At 43.6% G+C, this 18,115-nt stretch overlaps 1 protein-coding gene across 1 annotated transcript; it reads left to right on the forward strand.

Moving 5' to 3' along the window:
* Nucleotides 1-6,641: 6,641 nt before the first annotated feature.
* LOC104281615 (aldose reductase-like) lies at nt 6,642-16,091 on the forward strand. Its single transcript, XM_009879641.1, is given in 10 exon segments — nt 6,642-6,745; nt 9,824-9,971; nt 10,665-10,781; nt 11,443-11,520; nt 12,345-12,467; nt 13,185-13,291; nt 14,079-14,160; nt 14,638-14,721; nt 15,167-15,249; nt 16,052-16,091. Coding segments are annotated over 10 exon segments (966 nt in total).
* Nucleotides 16,092-18,115: the final 2,024 nt, after the last annotated feature.

Raw genomic sequence — 18,115 nt, forward strand, 5'->3', positions numbered from 1 at the left:
CCTTATACAGGAGTATCAGAATGTCTTGGGAAGCTGTGAGTTATCCATGGAACTCAGCACCTCTGTGCCAGTGTGGACGTGTACAAATGTTCCACAAGACATTCTGCGCTCACTCAGCAACCTCTGCCTTCGCGTTTATTTATGAAAAAAGTGCAGGAGAGAAACAGCTAGAGAAAGAATGTAGAAACTCTTTCTGTCATATATTTTTGGTATTTATTTGATTCTATATATAATTTCCTCTTAAAAGATTGTAAAGTTAGTGCCTGTCTCTGCTGGCTTACCAGTTTCTTTAATATTGATGCCTAGAGTTCAGTACAGGGGAAGCATTTGGCCTGAAAGCCTGCGTGGTGTTCCAGGGAGGCACATGGTATGGCTGGAGAGCTGTGATAGCCATACCTGGCCAGTAAGACCGTAAGAGCTTGAGGCCTGCTCTGCCCTTTTAGCGTCGTTTTAGATGTTGCAAGCTGGGCAGGGGACCCCAAAAGTCTTGAGAAACAGCTGGAACAAGGACCAGAACTCTTATGACGCATGCACCAGTCATGCTTACTCCTTAACCCCTTCCTGAAAATGAATCACTGCAGGGCTCGAGATGTGTTTGAAAGTTGGTGTCAGTGTAAAGAGGCGTTTTAAAATCAGTAGTTCTGATTTACAAGATGAGTTTGTATATATTTATGCAGATGATTATTGTTTTCGCACGCTTGTCTAGCATTTATGTGCATTTTCTTTCCTGTAGAGAGGAAAAAATTCAGAGTTAGAGAGATTCTGATTTTGCACAATGTAATCCATGCACTGTGATAAGAGGAGAAGTGAGATGCCTTGATGTACTTGAACTTCTGGGATTTTCTTTTAGTACTTTTCAGCTGGTTGCCAGCTGGAATTGTCTTGCTCTCTCCCTTCCTTCTCTGCCCATGAAGTGGAAGTGTCCCTCGAGCAGAGAGTGGTCTGGTGAGAACAATTTTATAAAGAAAGTGAGTAATTTTTAAATCTCCTATTGAGTCCTGTCACTCTGTGCTGTTGTTTCAGCCTGTGCTCCCATGGCAAGGACACACAGCTGGAGGAACAGAGAGAGCAAGAAAGGAAGGTTGGTAACATGACAATCAGAGGAGTGTTCTAAAAGCTCATCACAAGACTCGGCTGTGAGGAAAGTTAAAAACTTTCCTCACCCTGTTAAAACCATTTAAAAATATCACTGGTTGTGATGCTTTTAAAGCAGTCATTGTGGTAATTCCAGATGTACCACAGTGTGTGACAGGATCAGTGATTCCAGTTGTTTGAGATCTAAAAGTACCTTTAGCCCAACATATTCTTTGACTGTATACTTACAAGGGTGCTATTTTTGTAGGACTGAGCTATATATAACATAATTTTATTTTGTTCATGATGATGACATTCCCAAATCATGTCTGTTTTCTGTTGGTATGTGGAAGGTGAATTGAGAATCTTGGAGCATAGCTGTGAAATTACATTTTTGATGAACAATCAGATTTTTATTTCACTGTACTAGCAAGGTCCATTATTCTATTCAACTCTCATATTTATACTGTTCACTCTGTGTTAAAAAAAAATCCCAGTGTATCGTTTGTCACCAGGATGAGGAATTTTCAGCCTATTCGCCTTCGGGAATGCGTTACGCTCTTTCTAAAACACCTTGCGATGGGTGAGTAAGAAAACCATGTTCCTGTCTGCTTTATCCAGCACTTTGCGTATGTGAAGTAGGTGAAAGACAGTGCCCTTCAGAAACTGAGACATTAAGGGGTTAAGAGACTGACAAGATATTTCTCATTTGATATAACCTGAAATTTAAAAACAAGCTATGCTTATGAAAAATGCCTCAAATGTGTCCTAACCTTCCAGGTGTATCACCCACCATGGAAGCAATTGCTGAGATATAGTAAGAATCTTTGCAGTGAGTATCTCAATGAAAAGTAATCAATATGTTGTGGTTTTTTGTTTTTTGGTTTTTGGGTTTTTTTTAATAAAACAGTATGGGTTGAATTACCTAGAAAAAAAGTCTTGGGAATTATTGTCGGTGTGTTTTTTCTAAAGACCATAAATGCAGGGGGGAGGCTACAGGCCACGTGCACAGAGGTTGTATGCTCAAATTAAGTATTCAGGCTGGAGATACTGCTAATCTTTAGCTCCAACAGCTGAGGAAACGAGGCTAAACCTTGCCTGGGCACTTCGCCCTCGTGCTGGAGACACAATGGGCTTATTGTCAGGCTTGCTGTCATGCAGAAGCGTGTATTTCTTCCAGATCCAGATGGGCCATGGGAGGAATGGGAGGTTTTCAAACCGCGTTGCGTATAGATTAAAAAACTCTGCCCGATCTGAGCTGCTTTTGCAAAAAGTCACCTTGGCTGCCTCTGCGTTCACAGCAAAGTTCGGTTGTATGCTGGAGAAACTGCCCAAGGACAACTTTTATCTCAGCGCAGGGGATTCAGCGCTCGTGTATTGGCACACGGTTGTAACATGGAGACCAGTTATAACGCAGAGTCTGCCTCACCCAGGCGCTGGCTACAGGAAAGCACCGCTTGGATTTCTGCCAGAAAAAAATTTTCCACCATAGATCCACCGCAAAGGAGTCGGGATTATTTGTCCTGTGTTTGAGCCACTGTGCAAATGAAGCCTAGCATGGGTAGCAAGGGCTTTGAAAAGCCAGATAAAGCCAGGAGTATGCATGTGGAGAGATTATTTTAGATCCTGGTAATTCTTCCTTTCTGTTTTTTCCTTGTTTTGGGATTACCATGTCTTCAGGGAAGGAGCAGTAGCAAAATACACATTCTCTGCTTCATCTCTGACAGACTCCTCAAATTCAGATATTCCCCACCTTCAAGAAACACATAGAAAAAAAGTAAAGATATATAATATATATAATAAATATATGTATCACTCATGTAATCTCTAAAATTTCAATATGTTGTAAATCCCAAAATTATACATAAAAGTGAAAGAGGGAGCATTTTTTGGTACTTTACTTCCAGTATCATTTTAATTTACAAGAGTCCCTTATCAACTAGTTATTGATATTTACACAAAAATGCTGCACATGAGATCTGCATTTAAAAAAGACCTTCAAAAAAGGACCTGTTCTAATACGGATTAAAAAACATGGGGGGAATAAGACTGTAGTTACTCTAAACTACAGTGAAATGTGTAAATCATATTAGGACTTAGCATTGCTGGTAATTTTAATAATAATGCCTTTATTGTGATCCACAAAATTATCAGTAATCTGTTGTGTCTGATAGATTCCAACGGCGAATCCTGTGATGATATTCCTGCAGGGGGAACAGAGGTAGTTTTGAGTCATCAAAGGAATCTTCTTCCAACAGGTTTAACCTTTGCTAAGCAGATTCTGTCACCGGCGGTTGCTGCCTTTTTTTGGCCCTGGGGACAGCTTTGGTTTTTGCCCTCCTGGAAGGCCCTTCGCTGGCCCCCGGCGTTTCCTACAGCACTGCCTTTTGGGCAGCTTTGTCTTACTGGTCTCCTGTCCTTAAAGCCAACTTTCTGGTCCTGTCCTGACTGAGGCCATACTTCTGCCAGGGAAATTTTGGCGATGTTGAGCCAGGATCGGCTTTGCCAGTAACATCCATGCTGGTATTTCTTCTGAGAACACAGCTTGGGCTTGAAGCTGTGAGTGGGGAGCAGAGCTTTCCTAACCAGTGCAAACAGAAACCTCAGACAACATTTCGAAAGTATTTTATGAAGCAATTAGTTTTTAGAAGAGAGCTATTTAGGTCTGACTCCATGCTGTTTCCCACGTGGCTGGCTTGTATTTTACCAGCTTCGAGCTGACAGGCTCAGCGCTGTTTGCACCTACCTGTGGAAATGTGCCCAGGAGTCACCAGCGCTTCAGGGAGCTTGACAGAGAAAAAAAAAACACATTCTGACGTGTATGAAGTCAAGAAGCTGGATGAGAAATGCTTCTGAGCTAAATCTACCTGAATTGCAAAAAAAAAAAAAAAAAAAAAAAAAAGTTGCAAGTGCTGCAAAAAACTGAACAAAGACTTAAAAGTAAAGGCAAGGTGAATGAAGACCTTCACACAGGCTTAAGGTTGGGTGCTCTGAGCTAATGACTGTTTTCCTAAAATAGACTAATGACTGAAATTTCAGCAGCCAGTGGGATGCAGTTTGATTCAGTATCAAAATGTGTTTTGATGGCTGGAGCAGCGAGTGGGATAACCCTCTCCATGTCTGCCTTTGTGATGGGCAGAGCAGCAGTCGAGGAACTGTGAGAGTCCCTCTCATTAGGGAGGCAGCTACACGTCACTGAGGGACAGAGGACATGACATCTGGACTGGAGAGCTGGCCTGTTGTTAATCTACATTAGTTTCTGCAATGAGCTGAAGTGAATTTCTTGGTTGCAGACAAGCTGTACAGGTACCTCAGCAGTCACCGTGACCAGGGCATCAGGTGGATTGATGATGCAGAGAGCTGTGGTCATCATATCTTTCCTCTAGGTAACCCATTTTTCTCATGGATAAGGAGAAAAACCACATAAGTGCATCAAATCTCCACATAGCAGCACTGAGCAGCATAACTGCTGGTTAAACCTTGCTTTCATTGCAGAATTCAGGCAGAAGAGGACTGATCTCTTTGACCTCAGAAATAAAATCAAAAGGGTTCTCCTCTGGTTTGTCCTAAAGCTGCAGTGATCTGCACACCTCAGTTAAAACCTTCGGACGTGAGGTTGAGGTGGCCAAAGCCAGCTCTGGCTCTCGCTGCAGGGGGAAAGGCCAGGCCGTAGGATGGCGCAGCAAGGTCTGCAGCGTCGAGCCGTGTGGGGAAGGTCTGGCTGCAGCCAAGGGCGGCTGCTGCTGGTTGGGATGGGTGTGAGCAACAACGTGAGGATACAAGAGGAAAACTACCTGAAGTGAAAAAGTAGAATATCCTGAAAGAAACCTGGTGCTGGAGGACAGGAGTTTGGTACCACTGGGGACCTGTTGTAGGAAGCATCAATGATGGACCCTTGGCCACCTGATTGATTTCCTGCTGGCCCGTGGGGGCTCTTTGGGTGTCAGCCCTGGGAGTGCCAAGCGTGCCCATGCTCAGCCTCTGGGTTTTTGTTGACTTTTATCTGCGTTAATTTGAAACCAACAGGTTTATGCTTTCAGGTTGAGTATATTCTGCGTGCAGAGTCTGCACGCAGTAAAAAGTGCCTGAACGAAGTGACCTGCCCCGGGTCGCTGGGCGTTTTCACACCCTGCCTGTTGGAACGCGGTGCTACCCTGGGGCTGGTTTTGCCTGTAACAGGCAAAGAAACGACAGGGAAGGAAAAGTTCATTAATGGCTGGATAAACAATAAATGCTTACCACTCGTATCTTTAAAATGAGTTCTTGCAAAATTTTGGGCAGGGCTCTGAAAGCAGGTAGCATGCCAGATCCTTCAGGCAGGACGCAGGAGCCTCCAGGCTGGGGTCAAACCCACTCTACGTCAAAACGAGAGGTTTGGGATTTTCCAGAATAGGCTGCTATTCCTACTGAGGCTTCTACAACTGTTACTCAGTTTATGCAGAAGAAGTTTTTTAGTTGTGAATGGTAAAAAACCTAATGTAGGACAGCATGCAAACAGAAAAGGCCATAAAGTAACACTAGCACAGCGTCAAGGGACAAGACACCTAAACCTGTTTGGCTTCTGAAAAGTTGGTAAGTAGAGAAAATTACACAGTGGCTGCTCCAGGAAACACAAATGTGCCATGGCGTCCCATTAGGGATCATTGGTCTCGCAGATAAAGCAGTTTTGATTTTGAAGAGTCACGCCAAGTTTGCACGGTGGATCAAAGGCAAAGCTTTGTTTATTTCTCAGCTCCTCTCTCAAGTGGGGGAACCCTTCCTTAAGAAGGACTGTGTTGTCCCTGTGTCCTGCAGCTGGGAGCACGAGCCTGGTGGGCTGCAACGGGGGCGGCAGAGGGGATATGTATAATATGGGTGCCTGGTGCTGTGGGGATCATAGAATCAGGGAATACCAGGTTGGAAGGGACCTCAAGGATCATCTGGTCCAGCCTCTCTTGGCAAAAGCACGGTCTAGACCAGATGGCCCAGCAGCCTGTCCAGCTGAATCTTAAAAGTGTCCAATGTCGGGGAATCCACCGCTTCGCTGGAGAGATTGTTCCAATGGGTGATGGTTCTCATTGTGCAAAACTTTCCTCTTGTGTCCAGTGATGGATGGGATGAAGCAGTATTGGGAAATTTTGTAACAATGATCCCTTCTCTGGCCGGAACTGTGCCTCCTCCTGAGACAAACAGCTTTGTGGCTTCTGGTGATGTATCCAGGAGCAAGCAGGTGAGGTGAGAAATGGTTCTTGGGGTGTGCACAAACTGCCCAAATACCACTTTTCTTGCAGAAAAGCAGAGACTGTGAAGTACACAAAAAGCCGCAACCTCGATCAATGCAGTATGTGTAACTGGCATGACGAGCTCACTCAACAAATTCGTGTGAGGAACTCACAATCAGTTTTTAAATTCTTCAAAGGGTGAGGTAAGGGCAAAATCGCTGCCTTCTCTAGCTTATTACAGCACTTCTGCCCATATTTTCCTTGTCCTCAGCCAGTCAGCAGGCAGGAGGGAGGGGCAAAGCCTAGTTAAAAACTTTTGCAAGGGGCTGCGGCTTCTTGCCTGCGGCGGCTGGAAGGGCACCACACATGGCCACCTACCTGGAGCTGCCCACCTGTGCGAGGATGCCCATCCTGGGACTGGGGACCTGGCAGGTACCTGATGGGGACCTCTCCTCATCCCCATGCCTCTGGTCGTGCAGGTGACACCAGGAAATTGCTGAGAATCACGGTAGACTTTTACAGCAATCTCCTCTTCAGGTCAGGAAAATGCAGCAAATGCCCTGTGCGGCATTTCTTGCCTTTTGAAATACTTCAGGTAATCCAGGTATTTATGCCTGTCCTTCAGGAATTTTTTAAAATGAGCAGGTAGGGGTCACTTAGTGCAGGTAGTGAGCAGGTGGAAGGAGATTTTTCTTAGCTGTGGAAAAAAATTACGTACTACAAAAGTAAAACACTTCTGCCTAGCTTGTTTCTCTTTTCTTTTTTTTTTTTTTTTTTTTTTTTTTTTTTTGCTTTTGGCACTGGGTATTAATATCCCAGCATGTCATGCAGATGTCATCTTTGATGAGCACATGTAGATGCAGGAACTTAAGTGGCAATGAGTGGATTTGGAAATGGGAATTTACATTAACTCCTTAGACCCTGAGGATAACTTATTTTTATGGCAGCAGATGAGTACGCAGCGCTTTGCAGGAAAATAGTTTGGGTAGTTGTTTACCTGCAAATGTTACCTAATGGACTTTTGGTAAGAGAGAAGAATTAAGGATACACTGAATTATAAATGTAAAAGGGGTCTGGAAATGAACTGAAAATTTTAAGAAAGTGAGCTGCTTAAGAAAGGGAAAAAAAAAAAAAAAAAAAAAAAAGGATTTTCCCCTGGATTTCAGACTGGAAACTAAATATGTTGAATTGCAAGCTGCCAACTCTATGAAACACTGTCCAGTTAGCATAAAAGTATCTTGAATTATTCTTGCTATATTTTTGGGTCAGCTGCTGCTCATCATCACAGAACTTAGGCACGAATGGGGCTGAGTTTGTTTAACCCTTTCAGTCCTGATTGGTCTGATGACAAAAGACACTAAGAAACCTAAAGTAACTACGTAGGCTTTAAAAAAACAAAGCGTGCCTTGTGTGGGGCCTCTTAGGGCACTGAGGCTGTGACGGATGAGCTCTCTGAAGGAACCTGTTTAGGATGCTAAGAAGAACCAGTTAGGACTAAACAAAAGTAAAATTTTGGACACTTGATCCCTGGCACCACAAAAATCTCTTGTGTTAATGCAATGAAAACATGGCCCAAACTCACTGTGATTACTTAATCAGAGCTATTTGATTGCAAGGTTCCCACAGGAACTTCAGCTGCGACTCCCTGAGTTTTGGTGTGGCAACGGGGCCTCTCCTTTACCCAGTCACTCTGACTTCAGGAACTTGAAGTCCTGTTCAGTGAGCACTATGTAAAACGAAGCGATGGATTACTTTTTCTGAAAAACATCTCATGTTACAGAGTTTTGTGCAGTTGCAGGATATAAGTGCAAGGTCCTGCACGTGAGCCAGGGCAATCTCAAGCACAAATGCAGGCTGGGCAGAGAATGGATTGAGAGCAGCCCTGAGGAGAAGGACTTGGGGGTGTTGGTGGATGAGAAGCTCAGCAGAGCCAGCAACGTGTGCTTGCAGCCCAGAAGGCCAACGGCATCCTGGGCTGCATCAAAAGAAGCATGGCCAGCAGATCGAGGGAGGTGATTCTGCTCCTCTACTCCGCTCTGGTGAGACCCCACCTGGAGTACTGCATCCAGCTCTGGGGCCCTCAATGTAGGAAAGACGTGGACCTGTTGGAGCAGGTCCAGAGGAGGGCCACAAAGATGATCAGAGGGCTGCAGCACCTCTCCTATGAAGACAAGCTGAGAGAGTTGGGGTTGTTCAGCCTGGAGAAGAGAAGGCTCCAGGGAGACTTTATAGCAGCCTTCCAGTACTTAAAGGGGGCCTACAGGAGAGACAGAGAGGGACTTTTTATCAGGGAGCATAGGGATAGGACCGAGGGCTAATGGTTTTAAACTGAAAGAGGGTAGATTTAGATTAGATATTAGGAAGAAATTCTTTACTGTGAGGGCGGTGAGATACTGGAACAGGCTGCCCAGAGAAGTTGTGGATGCCCCATCCCTGGAAGCGTTCAAGGCCAGGCTGGATGGGGCTTTGAGCAACCTGGTCTAGTGGGAGGTGTCCCTGCCCATGGCAGGGTAGTTGAAACTAGGTGATCTTTGAGGTCCCTTCCAACCCAAATAATTCTATGATTCTATATTGTCACTTTTGCTCTCCACTGACTCCTCCATTCAAAAGCGATGTTGATCGCTCCTGCACAGCAGGTTTCCCCGTGCTGCAGCACCCACAGATAAGGCCCAGCATTTGGCCAGTGTCACCGTTAGCCTGCTTTCCCATGCTGCCGTACAAGCTGCAGCGTTCGTACGTAGGAAGGGGGTGGGATGGGAAAAGGGGCTGCAAAAAGGAAAACTTGTAAAACTTTAAACTGGCTGTTTGGTTGTGTGTAGCCTTGTGGAAAAAAACACTGCAGTTTTTATGTTTTGTTTTGTTTTGTTTTGTTTTTAAACGTAGGCGAACCAACCAAGCAGCCTTCGATTGGAAATACTTGGAAAAGTGAAATCATTACAAAAAAAAAAGATGATGGGTGGGCATGTAGTGAAGTTAAATGTAGGAGGCGGTTGCGGTTTTGCATCATGTTTCTGTTTGAAGTCCCATTTTCCAGAATAGCTATCCAGTCATCAAACAACTCTTCAGTGTCTCCAAGCCAAGAATCTGAAGTGATTTACTTTGCTATTAAATTCCAGGTTGTGTATTTTACCCAGGAGGTGGCACTGTCTGTAGTGTTTTGCCGTCCTCTCATCTCCCTTGTCCTGTCAACAAAAGCTGGCTTGTTTGTATGCAGGGCCAGCCAGCTTTCAAGAGGTGATTCATTTCCTCATGTCGCCAGTATCTCGCACAAAAATTGCTCTTAATTTTTGGGCAAATTAGAAATTATTTCGAGTGTCCGAATGTGAGTGTTCCATCCTTAGAGAAGGGCAGATCAGTTCAGGCAACACATCAGTGACTCCCATGGCCGTTTTATTCCAGAAAAGTAATGAAAGCAAGATCCAGACTGGAACACTTCATCATTTGGGGGCTTAAAGTCTCCAGATTTGGAGAAGAGCAAACTTCTTTTTCTGCTATTTAAGGAATTACTGTCTTTCCTTCTTGTTTCAGTCTCTCCAAGAAACAGCAAGAGATGCAGTGAAGTTTGCCATTGATGTTGGGTACTGCCACTTTGATTGTGCCTACTTGTACCAGAACGAGAGTGAGATCGGGGATGCACTACGAGAAAAAATTGAGGAAGGGGTTGTGAGGCGCGAAGACCTCTTTATTGTCAGTAAGGTATGTCCTTGGATAACTTGTCTCACACGAGGCCAGCTCTCAGGAGGAGGGACAAGGTCCCAACCCGCAAAGTGCCAGGGAATGAAGCTGGTCTGGGAATTAACTCCTCTCTGTCAGGGCAAAGAGTTTTGCAGATGGAGGGAAGGAAGAGGTCAACTCTTGAAAAGAAGAAAAAAAAGAAAAAAGCTTAATTTGAGAGGGCTTTTTTTTGTAGTTTGTATCCATTGTCAGCCATGGAGACAGGAACTGAGGCCGTGCTCTAAGTTGCCTCTGAGATAGGAAGCAGGGCTATTGTATTCGTGGTCACTCCCGCTGTGCTGCCGGCCTCAGCCTGTTAACTCCTGTATGTTATGTTTTGTTTTGTTTTTTCCCCTAAAAACAATGGTAGGAAAAATAAAGTAACTTCTATCTGCTGGAAGCTGGCAGGTCGATTTTGGCCAGTTTTTCTTTTTTTCTTCATTTTGTTTAATTGCTGTATGAATCGTTGGCATTTTAGAGTATCTCATTCTCATTTTATTTAACTGACAGTACCGCACATAAAATAAGGTGCACAAAAGTGGCACTTCCTCAAGACGAGAAGATGTGCCGTACCGTGAGCTGCCTCTGTGTCTGCATCGTGTGTTTCCCTGCCAGGGATGCTCTGCGGTCGTGAGGATAGGAGAGCAGCTCCAAGGCTTTGTGTTACCCCCGTAGCTGTGGTCCACCTTCCATGAGAGATCCCTGGTGAAGGAGGCATGCCACAAAACACTTGGCGCCCTCCAACTGGGTGATTTGGATCTCTACCTGATGCACTGGCCCATGGGATTCAAGGTATTGAGCCTTTTAACGCCTGGGAGCCATCTGTCAGAGCTCTGCCACTTTTTCCTTTGGGACCAGACATGCCCTTAGTCCTCTCTAATGAGCAGTGTTGTTAAACCTCATTAGAACGTAATGACGAACCTCCACACGGAGTGCCCAGGAGGAAAGGTAAGGTCATGGCTGCTTAATCTAGGTCTTGCAGTACAAAAATCACCTTATTTTACCCTGCACAGCATGTCCACATTAGGTATCAAATTACCATCCAGATCACATTCCTCTTAAAGCCTGGGATTTGGCAGTCGTTTGCTTATCCGGGATCAAACAGTTGTGAATTACTTAGTTCCTATTTTTCTCTTCTCTCTCTACCCCCAGGTTAAATAAATCCTCATTTCCCCATCGTGTCACATCCCTGGCCTTCCCCCAACCTGACTGAGGCACACACAAGTGTCTGCCCTTCCTCTGCCTACAGGACAGATTCTCAGGAGGCAGATTTTCTTGAAGATTACTTTGTTCATACATATTACTGGTTTTGGCCACCTCTGTACCCAACACAAACATAAGCCAGGATATCCAGCATGTCTCCAGCTCCACTTGCTTGCAGAATTTCTAAGTGATTTCTTTAACTACTTATGATTCGGCCCACCTTAAACTTGCATTTCTTTTTTGATGATAGGCAGGAGAGGAACTATTTCCTGCAGATGGAAATGGCATGGTCATTCCCAGCGATACCGATTTTCTGGATACATGGGAGGTATGTTCATGGACAGGCCAAAAAATTATTGCTAGTTTGAAATAACAGCCTGAAATCTTTAAGGTTTCCACTTTGGGAATTGCCGTGAGAGAGCTTCTGATGTGAAGTATTCCAGATTGCCGATTTCTCTGTGTCCTTGGGCTCTTTCTTGTGTTACTTTGCCAAAATGGAGGTATGTTTTATGTCTGCTGCTTACTAAACCGTCTGGGTGGACATGGCAAGAGGAAATCTTTGACTGTGTGCGTACCTTGCAGTGGCTTGAGCTGACATATGCCGTCGCTTAGTCCCCACACCACACTCTGAGCGTTTATCAGTGGCTGTACTCTAGCCACGCTCATCCCTAGTTGCACCAGAGCTGTCCAGACCACAGCAAAGCCTGTGCCAATGCCAATGTACCCAGAGCATTCAATTTTCCCCCCTCTCTAGAAAGCACTGGAACTTGCCCAAAGTCCTTCACTATAGCTGTGCGTGCAACGCAAACCGGCATGAGCACAGGCTGCATGGGAGTCAAGACTTGGGTGCAAGTTCAAATTTCTGCTTGGCTGATGGTTTGGGCTATCCTTTCCCCTCCACCCCCACTGTGTGCCTGGCACGGACAGGTCGAAAGAAGACAGGAGACTCACCAGAGACAGAAGAATTCACTGATACTTTTTTCCTTCTCTCAGATGAAGAATAAAGCACATTTTTGTTGCTCATTTGAAGGAAAAAAGAGGATCCCGGCCATGGCGATTTTTTACCACTGAAGTCTGTGCGCGCACATTTTTTCCATACGAAAAAAAGAAGATCTTAATTCAATAGCAAGTCTGATTCTGTAGTATCTCTAGGCTATGGAAGAGCTGGTGGATGCAGGAATGGTGAAGGCCATTGGAGTCTCCAACTTCAACCGCAAGCAGATAGAGAGGCTCCTGAGCAAACCAGGCTTAAGATGCAAACCTGCAAATAATCAGGTAAATTGTTCTCAAACTCATCAGTAGTGACATCACATCTCTCTGGGGTGTTGCATTTGATGGAACATCCCTGTCAAGGCTATGCTTTTGATACCTGTGTGACAATACACCTGCGTTTCGCCAAATCATACAGTAATGAAGGATGCCGAATGCTCTGTGCCCTTCCTTGCCCAGGAAGCTGCAGTCACACGAGCCCGCGGCGCTCCTGGGTTGAAGGTGCAACCTTCACCTTTCTTCTGACTGAGCACTGAGCTCGTGCAGGCTGAGAGCTGAGCTCTGCCAAGGAGAACACAGCAGGGCTTGGACTTCTCCTTTTCTACAGCCCCCAAGGAAAAGGAGGCTGCGTGAATAGATAGGACCAGAGGTGGGCTACACTGCTGGGGTGAATAGGTAGGACTGGATGACTCGAGAGTTGGGTGGTTCAACTGGATGTGCACAACTGGACCGTGGAGCCTATTGATCCGGGGACTGTGAGAGGCCATGCAAAATGAGGCAGGCAGCTGGAAAGAGAAACTAATGTGTGAAGATTGGGCCTTGTTGAAGGCAGGGTTGGGAAGAAGGGGAAATGATCTGACTCTCTTAAAAAACCCCTAGATGCAAAAAGAATCACCTCTTCAAAGCTGATGTGGGGCTTGGCAAGTCACCATAGTGATGCTAAACCTTGAAGTACCTTCTGATTCTGAAGAAACCTACTATTATTTTTTTTTTTTTTTGTAGATTGGGAGCCGCCCCTACCTTCCTTAGGAAGAGCTGATTAAGTATTGCCAATCCAAAGGGATCTCTGTCACTGCATATTGTCCCCTTGGAGCGCCCAACTGGCCATGGTAAGAATGCATTGTGAGACTTCTTTCTTAGATGTAGATTGGAGCCAATACAGTAAACCAATCTTAGGATGTGGATAACCCCTCTCAGAGTAAAACTGATGTAATTAGAAAAATATTTACTAATTTGTTTAAAAACTATACACACAGAGAAACCTCTCACACTTAGCGTGATATTCAGTCCACTAATTCATACCTGTGCTGTTACTGGAGTTTCATATTTAGGAGAAAAAGGATCAATTGCTTTGTGAAAGTAGTGAAGATAATTCTTAATTGAGCTTGGGTGAGCTTATTAAACATATAAAAAGAACTTCTGAAATAAAAAAAAAAAAAACACCTTCAACCGAAGCAGCACATGCTTGTGAAAATAGCAACTTTGTTTAAATGGATGACTTGAAGAAATTGTGCTTTTACTCCAGTCTTTATGGCTTTCTCCAACCTGGGACAGGGCATTTGCCAGAGCAGTGGTGCCTGTGAAGGACGTGACAGCTGCCTGTTCTTAAGATAAAAATTTCAGGATCTGGACCAAGAAATTCCTGGCCTGATCCCAGGCTGGATTGAAATGTGTTACAGTGATCTGTTATACTGGAAACTACAGGCTTCTTCTCATGTGCCAACCTGCGATAAAAGGAAAAGCATGAAGGCAGGGACTGGAGCTACGAGAAGATAGTGAATTAAAATGTGCAAGATGATGCTTTCTTATCATTTAAATAATATTCTTACAGTACAGTGCCGGAGGGAGAAGACAGTGGGCCATTCAGCTGCTGAAGTCTGCTTTTTATTTTCACAGGTCCAAGCCTGAGGATATTTCTCTTTTTGATGATCCCCAAATTAAGGAAATTGCACTCAAGTACAACAAAACCCCAGCTCAGGTTAATACTGGTCATAGTGTTTTCCCTGCTGACATGTATTTTTCCCCACTTGTGCTAAAGTAACTACTTACAGAGGTATTATAGAAAGCTGAGTTCCAGCTGTGTCTCATACACATTGTAATGCTTTAAAAAATATTACCTCTAACATTAGTTAATTAACTAATTAATTAATAATTAACATTTTAATGACGGACAGAAGATTACCAATGGCTTTGGGCTTTAATTGGCACACTAGCCACTGTGCCGGGCCAATCCTCAACTCTTATTCAACACTCTCCCATGCTGTCATCTCAACTTCAGAGACAGATAGTGATTAAACGAGCTCATGTAATAATTAGGAAGGGTTTATGATAGTGTGTTTCCTTTGTGAACCATCTCTGATTATCAGTAGAGCTGTTCCATGTAGGCACGTATGGTTTTTGACTTTCAGAAGACAGGCAGAACTTCTCACCTGTAATTCCCAGTCTGTTCCTGCAGGTGCTTATCCGGTTCCAGATTCAAAGAAATGTGAGTGTAATTCCCAAATCTGTCACTCCACACCATATTGTGGAAAATTTTAAGGTAAGAGGGTACTTCACAGAATTATTAATGGTGTTAAAGTTTACACAGAAAAATCCACTCTGCCAGTGGAACAAAGTACCCCCTTCATACTCAGAACTGGCAAAACTTTTTGTCTGTCAGGTACCATGTAGGTTACTTCTTTATGAATGCAAAAAGTTACTTTAAAAGTAAGGAGCCAAGTCTCCTTCATTAAAACACATCAAGTAAGAGAGAGTAACTTTGCCCCCTTGGGATATAGATATGATGCAATTAGACCCCACCAGCACTGTAACTTTATGACAATTACTCATTGTTCACCACAGATGTACATCTATTGCACACTTCCTAGTGCTTCAACAGATACAAGGCTTTTCTACTTCTGTTTTTGGTAGTCTTTCTGCAAATGAACTTACACTTGTCTTTTTGCAAACCGAAGTAACCCAGCTGTTTTTGGACCTTTATTCAGGTGTTTGACTTTGAACTGGCTAAAGAAGAGATGGAAACCTTCCTTGCTTTCAAGAAGCGGTATCGCAGCTGTGCATTAAGCGAGTGAGTTCCTCCTCCTCTTCCATGTTTTAGCAAGACTGGGTCATCACTGGACAGTATGCGATAGCCCCACTTAAAAATAAAGATAGGGAACCTTAGCCAATACCTGATCACATCCGTATCTGCTGGCATCCAGCACTAGGGTTTATTAGAGGATTGCCCATCTTGAACAGGTTGGTAGCATTGGGATTTTTCCAGGTACGGTGTGTGTTAAGGTATCGTGTAACGCATGCATACCAAACTGCTATCTGAAAATCAAAATTGGCTGGAAACTCCAAAATAAATAGGCGGCTTCCCCCCCCCCCCCCCCCCTCTGTTTTCTTTGGCTACTTTATATAAGAGACAGTCAGTGTAAATAAACTCAATTTTAAGAATGAGAGTTGTAAGGTTTTTTGAAGTGAAAAGCTGTGCCTACATATTTAAGGCAGCATCTGGGCAGTAGAATGCTTAGACACAGACTTACCAAGATTTGCAATTTATCCCGTTTTCCCAGGTTATCCACTTACCTAATAGCATACTGTGGACGTAGGAGTTCACAAGAGAGTGGTCTAATATTGCAGGAAGTTTGGTGATTTCAGCTAAGCAAAAGATACATTATCTTCTGAGAACAAGGTCACTGGTATACGCAAAGGTTACACAGTGTTAACTTCCACTGTCCTGTGTAAACGAAGCAGGTTCATCTTAGTGTTTTTGCTGTAGTTCACAGTTTTTGTTCTGCAGACCTTTTGTCAAGAGAAAAAAGCTTTTTCTTCTTCGCTTTAAGACTATATCCTGAAAGTGTTTTGATCATACTTTCTTTTTCTAGATGCAAAAATCACAAGGACTATCCTTTTATGGAAGACTAACATAGGCACCATCTTCAGATCCTCCAGGGATCAGGGCCATATATCATTGTTTTGCGCAATTTGTAATTCTTAATGTGTATTAAATCACAATATAAGTGGAGTATGTATTACAAGATGAGAGAAGGTAGCTCACAGACATTCTGAAGAGTAATCTTTGAGCGTGCGTGTGTTTGCTTCCCTTATTAGCAACCATAGTTATATCAGTCCTTTATCCGTGTCTTGGCTCTGCTCTTGTTGTAGCAAAATGTATATTCTCTTATCATTTAATAATGATAGTTAAAGAAGCTTAATAAACCTGAATCTTTGGGATTTGTGAAAAGCAGTCTTCATCATAAATATAAATCCTGACAAATTTTATGAGAAATTTAAATTCTCCTAGTGTTGTATTTTTGGACAACAGGTCAAAACATATGCTATCTTTTAGTTATTAATATAAGACAACATTCAACATCAGATCTTTATGAGATAAGACAATACACTGCTTGAGATTCTTGGTTCAGTAACATCAGTGTAACAGACCGAAAGCTCTTTGGAGGACACTGCTGAATTATGTTTCAGGAGCCCTTTTCTTAATGAGGTTTTCTATTTATAAACTGCTAAAACCTAATAAACTGGTAGGAGATTTGTATGTTTGGCTTATCATATCTACAAGAGTATATAAATACTGCCTTTATCAGTAGAACGGCTGCAGTTAAGACTGTGAATCTCTCCCAGCAAATCCAAGGTCTGATAAAGCAGACCCAGAGGAATTATTTTGTTTGGCAACTGTCTTATTTAACAAGCAGACAAGTTGGGCAGCTTCACAGAAGTCAACAGTAGATTTTCACTCTCTCGTACTGCTCCCTAGATACTGCCTATTTGTGTTTTGGCTCAAAGGATGTCACTGGATGTTGTTTTCTCTGGTAAAAACTCAGTGCAACTGCTGCCCATACATCTGCTGGAGTTTTAATGAGGAGTCTGTTAATGTAGACTTCTTGCTCTTGAACTCCTAACACGTGACTCAAAACTCCTGTAATTGCTTTAGGCTCTTCCAGCCCAGTAGAAAAACAATGTGGATCAGTACTGCCTGCAGAGAGGAAGGACAATTGTGTAATTAAGGTTCAGGGCTAGGATACGCACTTCGTGGATATCCTTTTCCAACTGATTTTCTTTGTAGTTAAGGTTTTTAAAGTCTATAAAGGAAATGATGACATATCTTTGAGCTACTTTAGCCTTTTGCAAGACGTTTGAATAACAGGTGCCCTAGAAGTGGCAAAGCAGTTCTGTAAAACTAGATTTCCTACAGCAACTCTTAAGAGCTCTGAAAAGCGTATCAGTGTTCGACACCAAACAGTTATAGTGCAGTGGTATGGGCAGGAAGGTGTCTGTAGTATGTACTCTCTTTTCTTCCTCCCCCTGGACATGCTAAATCGAAAAGGTTGGTTACGGGACATCATCATAGCTGCAGTTCGAAAGCGAGCACTGTGGAAAGCACTTTGCTTCCAGACATTCAGACTGTAGTCAGGTTGTCCGTCTACAGCAGGAAGAGCAATACCCACCTAAGGCTGGGGCGTACAGCCTATCCCAAAATATTCTCCACTTCACAGGAATTTTCTAACAACATTCCAATATAATCACAGCTATCAGAGTTGAAGATATTTACAGGATGTTTATAGACTGTGGTAGGCAGGAAGTCAGACTAGATGATCACAGTAGCCATATAATAGTAAAAAATCCAAAACAAGTTAGAAGCCAGAGATTGTGCGTTTGTTTTAGAGACAATAGATCTTTTCCAGCTGCAGAGACTTTAGCAAAGGTAAAAGGAGAAAAATTTGGGTGATGTCAGTTACTGAGAAGTAAAATACCTTTTATTTTGCAGCAGAGCTGCTGCCATGACTTACAAGACTTATCTTTCTCGCAGATCACTGCTGCCTCACAGCAATGAGAGCAGCCTATGATGGCAGTAAGCCTGCTGCTATAAGCTGCTCGAGAAGCACGCTTCCTCGCTTCACCACCTTTTGGGTAGGCAAACATGGATGGCACAA

The sequence above is a fragment of the Charadrius vociferus genome, unplaced genomic scaffold (assembly GCF_000708025.1).
Source record: "Charadrius vociferus isolate BGI_N301 unplaced genomic scaffold, ASM70802v2 scaffold90, whole genome shotgun sequence".
Lineage (NCBI taxonomy): Eukaryota > Metazoa > Chordata > Aves > Charadriiformes > Charadriidae > Charadrius > Charadrius vociferus.